General features: G+C 34.5%; 2 protein-coding genes across 2 annotated transcripts; both read right to left on the reverse strand.

Moving 5' to 3' along the window:
• Positions 1-436: 436 nt before the first annotated feature.
• On the reverse strand, positions 437-2,863 carry LOC102608291 (growth-regulating factor 2). Its single transcript, XM_006493122.4, has 3 exons — positions 2,168-2,863; positions 1,552-2,047; positions 437-1,439 (listed from the first exon to the last, which is right to left on the reverse strand). The coding sequence occupies exons 1-3, from the start codon at positions 2,475-2,477 to the stop codon at positions 680-682; spliced, it is 1,566 nt and encodes a 521-aa protein (XP_006493185.2). The 5' UTR covers positions 2,478-2,863; the 3' UTR covers positions 437-679.
• Positions 2,864-7,660: 4,797 nt separating this feature from the next.
• Positions 7,661-12,485, reverse strand: LOC127900635 (uncharacterized). Its single transcript, XM_052435810.1, has 5 exons — positions 12,185-12,485; positions 11,352-11,820; positions 10,591-10,724; positions 7,961-8,057; positions 7,661-7,863 (listed from the first exon to the last, which is right to left on the reverse strand). The coding sequence occupies exons 1-5, from the start codon at positions 12,419-12,421 to the stop codon at positions 7,661-7,663; spliced, it is 1,140 nt and encodes a 379-aa protein (XP_052291770.1). The 5' UTR covers positions 12,422-12,485.
• Between the last annotated feature and the right edge of the window lie 60 nt (positions 12,486-12,545).

Below are 12,545 nucleotides of genomic sequence, written 5' to 3' on the forward strand. Positions count from 1 at the left end.
ATATGGAGGGAAATTACAGAAGAAAATGGGAGGAAAAAATCAACGTTGAAAAGTAGAACAAATTAAGACGGGAAATGCATACGGATTAATGAAGCAGAAAATTAAGTTGTCTCAAAACTTATCAAAGAAAATATTCGGGGCTGCCTGATACTGATAAGATAGGATGAGAGACAGAAATCTTGTTCAAAGCGCGCTAATAATAGGATCATGTGCATCAGCTGCCTTTGTTCGTGATTTTGGAATCAGTTTCATGCAGGTTCTTTAGTCCCACCGAAAGCAGATATTCGTTCTGCTTCTGAATTAATTTCAGGCAATGTTTGAAACTTTCTGTCTCTGTATTTGCTGCTGTGTGTCAGACTGGGGAGCTTTACCTCGGACAAAAACTATTTTTTCTGATGAATTTGCGGCATAGTCTGTTTAGTTGTAAGTCAGAAGATGGCTGAAAGAATTTCAAAACAATCTACAGGATGTTACAGGGTTCATATCTGAACAAAACAAAAGGCGTTACCAAAGACGAACCCAGAACAACATAAGAAAGACAAAAACGGTTTGCAAATCAAAATACACGCTAGTGCTTAAGAACACTTGATGACCCGAGAAAACTGGCAAACACAACCCGGTTATTTAAAGGCCTAAATAGAACTAAATGGATATCGTTTCATAATTAATTAACTTAAGCTTAAGATTCTAATTTTCCTTGACCAAACCACAGCAAAGCGATCTCAGATTTATTAGTCCTTGAACTGCCAGGGGTTGGGCTGCTATTACCACTGCTATCAGACCATGAAACCAGCGCCTTCTGTAGAACCCCAGATGGTGAAGAAACTGTAGTCGCAGGAGGACTATCAGAATCGCCATTTCCGGCTGCAGGAGACGGTGGACCAGAAGCAGAGGCCGGGACCGTGCTTGGCCTTAAGACCTCTGCCAGTGGCCCTCCTGGTGCCCAAGAATCAGGGTTTAACCAGCTTGAGAGTTGCGGGTTGGTATCACATTTATGGTCTTGACTAGATTCCACAAGGCCCAACCCCATTTGTAGTTGACCCATTTCCTCATCAATGGTGCTGTTGCCTCCCATTGAAAGACTTAGCGGAGAAAGGGAGAGATTCCCGCTTGAAGAGACAGAGCTTTTGGTACCAGAATTTGTATTGTGGATCTGGTCATCACCATTTGACACTCCATTAGCATTAGACCATGCGTCAATGAATACCCTCGGAACCAAATCTGGGTCAGTATAAAAAGGGCAATCGTTGCTCTGTTGAGCTTCTCCAGCACTAAAGCTTGCAAAGGAATTCAAATTCAGAGGCTCTTCTAGATGATAATGTTGATTAATATTAACAGGAGAAGCAGGGTTATTAATCAGATGATTCCATTCTGTGCCTGCAGCATTGGAAGGCAAGTGGACAGCTTCTCCTCTCATCATCCAATCCTTATCCAAGCACCTTTAATGCACCAAAAACACAAACCAAAAAATAAGGAACAAAACCCAACCACAAGAAACTAGGTATTTAAGAATGAAAAAAGAGAAAGAAAAAAACTTGAACTTGGACACACCTCTGTTCCCTTACATGAGGATGTGGGTATTGAGTGAAATTTCGAACAAACTGAGATGCAGAGAAATCAAGATTGTTGTTGTTGCTGTTGTTGACAGTGTTAGTGGTATTCAGTGGATGAGATTGAAGGCGAGTTTTTTTCTTGCTGTTGGGAGGAGGTTGAAGTTCCACAGGCTTTCTTGAACGTGGACGGCCTCTGTGCAGATGACGCTCACAGTATTTCTGGTCAGGCGCAACATCTCTCGAGCACCTCCATTTCTTGCCATCTGTTCTTCTGCATCTCCCTGGCTCTAGATCTCCTCCTTTTGACAACCTTATTAGATCCAAACCCACGGGAGCAGCAGCAGCAGCAGCTGAGTTTCTGTTTCTTGTGAAGGGAAAAAGGAGATCAGAGGGAACTGGAACAGAAGCCACCATGCACTTGTATATCAATGCTTGTCTCTCTAGCTCTGTCCACTGTGCATTTGTAAATGGAAACCCCATTCTTGCCGCCATACCTACCCCAAAAATAAAAAATAAAAAAAGATAAAAATAAAACAGAGATTGTTCATTGTCACAGTACAATAAAAGGTTACAGCTTTCAGCTCTGTCCTGAAAAATGAAATAAACATATAAACCTGGGGATTCATTAACAGTTGCTGCTGCTATGTCAAATTGAAAAGGCTGCAATGTCTTCATACTAGTACTACTACCACTACTATCAGAAGAAACATAACCAATTGTCTTGTAAATATGGTTGCTGCTACTGCTATTGTTGATGTTATTGTTACAAGTGGGACCTCCAGCAACAGCATCACCCCAACCAAATTCGTCTGATGGAGATGGACGGTGGCGATTGCTGCCAGCCTCTTTCACTTTCCCTTCTTCTGCCGCTGCCTCGTTTATAAAGCTAAAATCACATGCATCCATAATTCTACCACTCATCATGAATATGGAAAATCACTTCCCTATTTGGAAAACTGCTTTTCCCGTCAAATAAACAAACCCTCTCTCACCCAAGTGCCCAACTCAGAACACAAAGTTAGAGCAAGACCCTTTTTTTTTCTATATAATCAGATTTAAAAAAAAAATTAAAAACTTTTTTTTTAACTTTTTATTTCTCAAAAAATAAACAGTGTTTCTGCCTCTCAGTAGCAGGGAACAGTTGTGGGGGTGAAGTGGGGGAATTTATGACACGATGATACAGGAATGGGTTGCCGCCATTCTTGGCCTTTGCTTTGCTTCCATGCTTCCAACATTCGCACCGTATTATATACTACTCGACAAGTTACCAAAAGCAATCTTTTTTTTTTTTTCGCTTTTTTCTTTTTTCTTTTTTTTCATCTTTATCTCTTTCATCATTTATTGGTGTATCTATCGTTTTCGGCATGTATAAGTCACCGTACTAAAATACTAATCCATGTATAATCAAATTGTAAGCGATTTTTAACCAATTTGTCTCTTTTTTTCGACCTGATTTCGAATTTTGAAAAAAATATTATAAAATCTTATAAGACAAGAAATATCTATAAGTATTAAGTAGAAAAATAAGTAAAATTCCTTTTTTTTTTTTTCCTTTATGTTGAGAAATAACAATTTTTTTAAAACCTATGTTATTAAGTCTTTTTGTATGCCTGCTATCTGCTTGCTCTAGATTTACATTATGGATACATTATGCGTTACATACATATATGGAAAACATACATATTTAATAGTATTGACTGTAAAATTTTTTATACAGGAAATTTATTTATTTATTTTTATTTAAAATAAATATTTTATTATAATGTTGCTTCCTATGAGTCAATTTCCTGTATCTGCCTTGACTTATCCCCTTATTATTTTAATGGCACTCAATTACTCATTGACATTAAAAAGTTCATTTAAATTATACTTCAATAAGAGCAAATAACTACTACAATCATTAGAACCCTAATTTCATATTCATACTATAGCCGATTGCACAATGTTATGAAATCCTAAACATAAAAATTCTATGATTTCGTGTCTAGCTACTATAACTACAACACAAATCAGAATAATCTACTAGTTTTATTTTGAAATCTATCACTTAATAAATAAGTGATATGTAATAATTAAAATATAAATTAACAAACTCAAAGATCCAGATAACAATCTTTATTCTTCTTTTTAAATATATTAGTATATTAATTTAAAGAAGTCTAATATTATTTTATTAAGTAGACTTGACTGTCGAGAGTTGAAGCTATTATTTTGCGCTCAAATAAAAGAAAAAAAGAAATATATAAAAATAAAAGTTCCTTTCCCTTGGACACAATTACAAACACCTCAATTTTGTGACCATGAGCCTAATGATCACTGTCAGAGGAGAGAGGGATGGTGCCTTGAAATACGAGAGGGGACACCGGCCATATTCAGTTGATGCGTCAACTAATTGTCTCGGGGACTGTTTCCCATGAACCCCCACGCGCCCTTCCAGCTCATGGCTAACGCTCCGATCAGTGCACTGCGGTTGAGTGTTGACAATGGAACAGCACAGAAATTTGTTGATTAGACTCTTTTTAGTATAGGAAATAAAAATGTACTTTGATCTAGTCCTCATTGAAATTTTAAATTTTTGATTGAGATTTGAATGACATGAATTGGGATTAGCCTGCAGTACCACAGTGGCACCATGCCACTTCCTTTTGTCTTTTGTGGCAAATTATCATATAACCCCTTTCACTCTTTTTTATTTAAATTTTACTTTGTAAATATTAAACTAATTTCAACTGCATCCATGTGAACATTACCGAAATACCCATGCCGACCAACGGTGACCGGATTTCAACTGACGGCGACGGGAAACTCGAATTAGACACTTTTGGCCGAGCTGAGTCCAACGGTGGTGGTGGTGACCTCTCACGCGTGGTGATGGCGCCGGATCGAGCTCCCAAAGCCGTGAATCCTTTAATGACCGATCAACGGCAAATCGGCTCCCCCCGGTGGCTGTGATTGGTCGGAAAATACAGAGGGAATCGTGGGGAGCAAAACTCAAGTGATAGCATCACCGGAAACCGGAGAAATCGCGGCGAATTGAAGCGGCGGTTCCGCGGCTTTTCACGGCTTCAATCGGGAGTTTTCCGAACGCTTTTCGGCGACAAGATTGGCATGGAGATGACCGGCATCGCACGATCTTCCGATCGGTACCAACCTTGGCCGGTGAAGTGGCCGGAAATGGAAATAGCATCCGGGTCGGGTTGTGGGTTCGGCATGGGTATTTCGGTTCACAGAGGGGGTATTGTGATATAAGTGCAATATATAATAAGAATTTGTAAATAATAAATAGTATAAGGTGCTAACTAAAATGTTTATGTGGATGTAATAGATATTAACTTAATATTTATGAATTAAAGTTTAAATAAAAACGAATAAAAGGGGGTTATATGAAAATTTACAATATTGGAGCCATTAAAGACAAAGGATGTGGCACGGTACCACTGTGGTACCGTAGCCTGATCCCATGAATTGTTTATTATATGCTGTATATTCTGTCACAAATATCATATTTTATAATTGAAATGTCATACAATAATGACTAACATGTTAAATATCATGCACGTATGATCAATATATCAGATATAAATAATTTATTAAATCGATTTATTTGTGTTTCTAAAAATTAAGATTACAAGATATTTAGAATCCCAATTCAGTTTTTGACCCAAATATAAAATCTAAATAAAATTTTATTTCAATCAAATCATATTCCTAATCAAAATTGAGGGAATTTTGCCATCCTAAAGTGCACACCATCGGTAAATCCACATCAATAATATAAAGGCGAGTGTGTTCAACAGTTTAGTGCAGAGCGTGTGGCCAGAGCGGGAGCCTCTAATGTTTTCTTGAAATTAATGTGAGATGGGACAAGACATGAGGTAGTGGGACACGAATGGAAAAGAGATGAAATTGTTGGGGTAAATTGTAGAATAATGAGATATTGATTGGAATTTGTATCATTTTTGGAAATATAAAACAATCTCAAAATACAAATTCAATACGCTTTTAAAATAGGGGGAATCCCGAACCCTTTCTTCTCATTGGGTGCGATTACGGCAATTTTAGTTGCATTTTTGTCCAAACGTTTGAATAATTAAATTCACTTTATCTTCTACAACCTACTAGCGATTATTACATGTGGAATTGTCTGTAATTATATTTATAAATAATTAAATATTACTGAGAAGTGAGAACTTTTTATTTAAATACCCAAAATTAGTGACAATTGTTGTTAATTGAAAATCCACTTTTAAAATGAATGAAAACAAAGACATAGGTTTTATTCTAATACTAGATGTGGGTAACTTTGTTGATTTGGTATTAGATGTGGTATTCAAGATTTTATTTTAACATTTAAGGTTGAGTTAGACGATCAAATCTTGTCAGAGTAATATTAAATTTTATCTATAGAAAATTTGAGTATTTTTAAATTATATTTAATGTTACTTATAACTATTAAAAGTAAGGTAAAAATAAAATATTAATCTCATATGACCATTTGCATGTTCATTTTTACATTATTTTTGTTGATTGTAAGTAAAAAAATTTTAAAAAATTATTCGATCAACTATCGAGAACAAGTTTTAATGTTTTAGTTTAACGTTGGGCTTGTATCCTTGATTATTAAGGGTCTAAGTTCCAAAGTTCTAATTTTTACAAAAATTTAAATATTTTTCTCTCCATAAATATGAGTAGGATAGATATCTTAGTATTTAATGGACTCAAATTTTTGAGTGGATCGTGATATAACTTTTAAGAATACTAAATGTGTGTATTATTTGAATTTTAATAAATTTTATATTAAAGTCTCCATAAATTGTACCTAGTAGAAAAAATAAAATAACTTAAAAAAAAAGTCGAATTTATGGTTGGGGAAAGACATTTTATCAAGAAGTGTGAAAAAGGGCATTAATTAGACAAGAAGACTCGAGAGTCCAAAACGAAAATGCCTTTAATGGGAGCAGACAGCTGGATGAGAGAATGGGATGTCCTCATCACAATTGTACAGATTATCATAAACAAACAAGCCACAACCCAACAACCTTCTCCCTGCGTTACTATCATCTATTTGAAGCAAATTGTAACTTTTACTCCACCGTTGATTTCTTCTCTAACAGACGGTGGGCAGAGCATGTTATGTGCAGCCCGTACGTTTGATCTTATCATATCCTTTTTCAAATGGTTATAGGTTTATACCATACTGCTTTTGATAGTGTTATTGACAAGTCTCCATGTGAGAGACAAGACAATGGAATAAAGAAGGTTGTGTGTGTGGGGGGGTTGGGGGGGGAGCCGGGGAGGGGGGTGTGAGTGAGGTAGATATAATGATTTCCAAGCTGAAGATATTAGCTACCACCACCAAGGAAACAACTTGCATATGGGCCTACAATGTATCATTTGTTTTGATTTGATTTTGTAACTAAAGAATTGTACGTACATTATTATTTTGAGGAAGCACGTGAATAGATGTTAGATAATTAATGGCGTTTTTGTACCAAAAACTCAAAATAGGTCAATTGGTCATGGTCCCCTTTCTATTGCTTCCTTTGCGGATTTCTTTCATTCTCTCACCAACAATCTTTGCCTTGCAGCTAAAGTGTTTAGGACCACTCCATGTAGGGTCGGTAAAATGTGCTACATTCTTTCAAGAAGAACTTAAAAGCTCGAATTTATGTGCTACATTTTTTTAGAAATTTTTTTATTATATTTTAGAAAATTTTATTTTTATTTGACTAGACTTTAAAAATTGAGGTAAAAGAATTTAAAACTTTAAATATATGTCATGGGATTGTTAAACAAATATTAAAAGGTGTATTTTAATTAAAATAATATACATCTTTTTTGGCATTTAACAGGCTTTGGGACCAAGAGTAGGCTTTTTAGGCTGAGTGACAAAAAAAATTTTCATGGTTGAGTCAAGCTAAGCCCAAAAGATGAACCAAATATATATATAAAAGGTGGAAGGTTAGACTGAACCTTTACTTGTAATATGAATAAGAGAAAATGAACTAAAGAAGGGGATAGAACCAAAATCTGTAATAGAAAGCCCAATAATATGTAAAGGCAAAAATGCCCATAAAAAACAAGTAAAATATCCGAACGAGAAAAATTTATCTCCGAACATGCATAGTCTCATGAGCATCCAAACGAAGAATCCCAGACAAACCACTTGGAAGATCTCCATTAGCCCAAAAACCATTCACAAGTCTAATGAGAACAAGCTCAATTTGCCATGAAATCAGAAACACAATTAACCTCGCAATAAACATGCCTAATATAGATTGAAGGACCAGAAGATAAAGTATCGACTCGGCTAAGAAGATAAGCAAAGTACCATGACACAGATGCATGAGAAGCAATCTACAAAACTATAGTCGTTGAATCGAACTCCACCTCAAGAACAAAATAACCAAGCTGAAAGGCAAGATCCAAGCCCTTGTTAACTGCCATTAGCCCAGAGAAAAGAATCGATTGGTGCCTAAGAAAATAAGCAGCTAGAACCACACCCTAATGATCACGTAGGACACTACCCATAGCAGACAAACCAGAATTACCCTGAGTGCAACCATCCACCTTAAGTGTCACCACCACAAACAGCAACCTTAACCAAGAAACCAAACTAACCTGCTAACGGGGAGACAAGATAATCCGCAGACCCTCCCCAAGATGAGGGTCCAAGACACCCCTCAACCAGGGCGTGTTAAAACCAAATGAAGAACTTGTAAGCTTAAGGTCAAAAACCATCTTGTAAACACCAACATCCATAACAAAGGGAATAAAATCAAATCTAAAATCATATCAAGCCTTTCAAACATGCCATAAGATGAAGCATGGAAGGAGAGCCCGAAAACGCTGCGAAGAAGACATGCATCATTGCCAAAAAGCAAGTAAAACATAGGGAGATTAAAAAGATAGGTACCATAGCCCAATCGTCAAACAAAATTACCACCAGACCTAACTAATGGGCAATATAGAAATAAAAGTCTAATTATCTCAACAATCCGGCCATAGGAGTACCAGGAAACTATACAAAAACCCCTCAAGCACAAAGTATCATTTGTGGCAAAATCAAAAAAAAAAAAAAAAAACCATTTAACAACTGCCACGGAAAAAAAAAATCCTAGAAGGAATATGTCGTTGTCAAATAAAAAAAATACCTGATAAACATATAATATATACATATTTTATCCTTAATTATATATTTATTAATTATTTTAATTAATTAAATTATTTTATTAAACAAGAAATTAATTAGAGACTATGGATAAGAAGTGCATCAACAAGCTCAATTTGGGAAGCATTAAAGATCATATGATTTTGGGAGCAACTGGTCTAAATTTACACGTGGAATTCAAAGCAAAATAACCAAAATTCTATTAGTTTCAAATCCAGATCATGCATGCACGTGAATGAATTAAAGAATATGTATACGAGCTTGGCTTCTTAAAGCTTGTTAGCCAACTTTTAAAAAGCTTTAGGATTTAATTAAATTAAATCGGTGACTTAGCTTCCAAGAACTGTTAATTCAAGTTAAAGTATTCGGCTAAGTTGTGCAATATATATAGAGAAGCAAACCAGCCGATTATACAATAGATATCAAGAAGCTAGAAAATCATGAAAGCAGACGGCAGAGGGGCGCAGTCGTCCTTTAAAGTTTTCGATGGCTGTTTTTATTTACTTAATTTATTGCTCACTATTTAAAGATAAAAGATATAGCCACAAATTCTTATACAAATTTATTTTGTACAAACTGATGTGGCATGATAAAATTAGTTGAATTAAACATCTTTTGGCCCACATGATTTATTTATATTATTTTATATTTCCATTCAACCAATAAATTAATGACACATCAGTTTATACAAGATAAGTTTGTATAAGAGTTTGTGTCTGTATCATCACTCCTATTTAAATATGTCTAACTCAATAAAATAATAAATATTTTTATTTAAATAATTTCCTACATGTATTATTTGATGATTATGATTCGTATTTCACATGATTGATAGAATAATTATCTTTTCATCTTTAAGATTAGGGATGGGCATGAATTGGGTTGAATAGGGTTTGTGAAAATCTAATCTAATTCACTATTGTATGGGTTGAGATAAAATCAGCTTAGCCCAATAAATAAACATGTTTAACTTAATCCAACCCAACCTTTGAATCATCGGGTTGGGTTGGGTCGAGTTGTGAAGATTAAATCAAAATTAAAATTAAATAAAGAAAAAAATATGAATCTTGAAATGAAACTTAATAAAATCAAATACAAATCTATTATAATATGAAAATGCCACTGACCGTGCAGTGTTCGATAAAGAAAGCCAAAAAAGCAATTATCTTAAAATTAAGAAAATCTTGACAATGGGCTTCTAGACTTTAGTCCCGGTTTCCCGCATCTCTTTTTTGAATTTCAAATTCAAACCTTTTAGGCTGCGTTTACTTTTTAGATTGGAGTGAGAATCCTGAGGAGTGGGAATCCTGAGATTAGGAGTGTGGAGTGGGAGTGGGAGTAGAATGTTTACTTAGACTAAATGAAAGTATGGATTGTCAATCAGAATCCCAATTATTTGTTTACTTTGTCTTGGATTGAGAGTAAATTATTTTAAATTACAATTTTATTCTTATGTAAAGAATTTGTAGTTTTTAAAAAAAATGAATAAAAAATATATTTGTACAATAACCTATTTATTTTATCATTAATTTTAATTATATAAAATACTAATTATTTTTAATATTTTTAATGATGTAAAATAAAAATTTTATGAATTTTATTTTAATTTTAAAACTAAAAATTATTGGTAATATTTATTTGTATAAACAAAAGACAATTTAAAATGTTGGATTATACTATTATATTGTGCCATCGTCAAGAAAATTATTTTTCACAACTTTGATTTTTCCATCCTGTTGATTTTTTATTTATCTATTTTTTCAAATTTTATGTGCATACACAACTTGTTCTAAATATGAACATATCAAGGCATAGGGCAGCCATCAGTTTTGATGCCTGGACCTATAGGCTATTTTGGCAGACAACCTTTCTATCTTTTCCAGTGGCTTTCCAGTAGCCAGCTTTGGTGGCTCTATTTGTTCTCGAGCCATTCGGGTACTTTCGATCCCTAGGACAGAAGAAGAACCATTCCATATCTCGTTTTGGAAGGAATGATTTCTCTGCAAATTTACCGTTGGAAATTCATTTTGTTGAATTCTCAAATCAATAAGATTAAGGTAAACAGAATGACCAAATATAAAACAGCTACTCACTACTTTTTTTCTCATTATTGTACATGAAAACTTAAATCCCATAAAATTGGCTTTTAGTACAAAAAGTTAAGGCCCCATGTGAAGAAAGATTCTAACAGGAATCAAATAAATAAAACAAACAAAAAAGTGCTTTACAAAGCTAAAAACAATTAGACTGCAGCATAAAGTAAATCAATATAGCCATGAAAACAAAATTAAATATAGTTCATTAGTTCTATATAATTTCAAAGGCCAAAATATATTACATAGCACCTCAAGTCCAAGGTTCCAAAATAATATTATATAAGAACACATCTCTAAAGTTCCAAAATAATATTATACAAGAACACATCTCTAAAGTTCTAAAATAGTGTGTTCATTTGACAAAACACAATCCAAATTTTCAAAGTACCCAAAGGACTGCATCTCACAAACCACGACCAATTTTTCGAAGAATATACCCCTTTTTCAGCTCATTGGGCAAGTTGAAGAACACACGTAGCATATCATGTTTGGTTGCCAAAATATTAATCGCATCTAATATTTTTTACTCACCTAAGCCTTTAATCTTACATATTTCACCATACAACCTAGCTTGTAAATCAGATAATTCTTTGTCAGTAGTAGAAAGTACGCTAATCAACCCATCAAGCTTGGGTACCATAGCTGAAATGGACTTTGCCATTGCCCCCATATTTGAAGACATATTTTCAAATGTCTTGTCCTTGGTTCTTTTTTTCTTCTTGGGATGGCTGAAATTACTTGGAACACTTTCATTTTCATTAGCAGGTGCATGTGATTGTGGAGTGTGTGACATATCATCAAGAATATTTTCCATAAAAGTCTCATGCGTGGAATCATTTCCCAAGGTGAAATTAAAATTGTCTTCATGACGTACCTCTTCTTCGTCATCATCAACATTGCCGGCATTTGCTCCATTAGCTCTATCACGGCCAAAGATCTCACTCAATGTGTAATAATGGGGAAATGGTTTGAGAAATAACCCACTTGCATCCTTTCTTTTCTATTGGGGGAATAAAAAAACAAAGAAACATGAACAGGACAACAACATAAACAGTACATCAAATGATTGATTAATCTTAAACAATTAGTGCCCTTTAATCTTAAACCAACATAAACAACAAATATTTAACAAAGAAACAAGATCAACACATCAAAAGAATGAAGCCTAGAAATAATAATGGAACAAAGAAACATGAACAACACAGCAACATAAACAGCCCAGAAACGGAGTCAAAAACAGAGCACGAACATCCAAAACAACCCAGATGAAATAAACCAGATAGATAAAGGACATTATAAACTTCAAAACCAATTATGATGTACTCCCTAACTCTCAATATAAAGAATAAAGTTAGGTACTTTACCTTCACATACTCATCGTAAACACTTTTATCACATACGATCATCGACTTCTCTGAATCCCAACCAAACCCACTTAGAGCTAACATGTCTGCCACAACATTATGTTTTAGCTTGAAATACTTCACTCTAGATTCAATATGGGGAGATGCTTTCAATCCACATCCTGGAATTTTCAACTCCAACATACTTTCAAGTTGATTCAAGTACCCAGTTTTGAACCCACAATCTACCCGCCACATTGGATTTTGACTCAATTCATACAATGAATCAACCAACGCATCATCTTGGACTGTTGTCCAGTAATGCTTCGACAGCCCGCGACCTCTTTAACTCATTCTATTTACAATAAAATAAATTTGTTAT

This window comes from Citrus sinensis, chromosome 3, assembly GCF_022201045.2.
Source record: "Citrus sinensis cultivar Valencia sweet orange chromosome 3, DVS_A1.0, whole genome shotgun sequence".
In the NCBI taxonomy this organism is placed as follows: Eukaryota; Viridiplantae; Streptophyta; class Magnoliopsida; order Sapindales; family Rutaceae; genus Citrus; species Citrus sinensis.

Coding starts and splice junctions, on each gene's coding strand:
- LOC102608291 (XM_006493122.4), bottom strand. CDS start 2,477: ATGATGAGTGGTAGAATTATGGATGCATGTGATTTTAGCTTTATAAAC. Junction 2,048..2,167: donor AACTGTTAATGAATCCCCAG/GTTTATATGTTT, acceptor TTTTTGGGGTAG/GTATGGCGGCAAGAATGGGG. Junction 1,440..1,551: donor CCTCATGTAAGGGAACAGAG/GTGTGTCCAAGT, acceptor GGTGCATTAAAG/GTGCTTGGATAAGGATTGGA.
- LOC127900635 (XM_052435810.1), bottom strand. CDS start 12,421: ATGTGGCGGGTAGATTGTGGGTTCAAAACTGGGTACTTGAATCAACTT. Junction 10,725..11,351: donor ATGTAAGATTAAAGGCTTAG/GTGAGTAAAAAA, acceptor GTAAATTTGCAG/AGAAATCATTCCTTCCAAAA. Junction 7,864..7,960: donor GGATCTTGCCTTTCAGCTTG/GTTATTTTGTTC, acceptor TTATCTTCTTAG/CCGAGTCGATACTTTATCTT.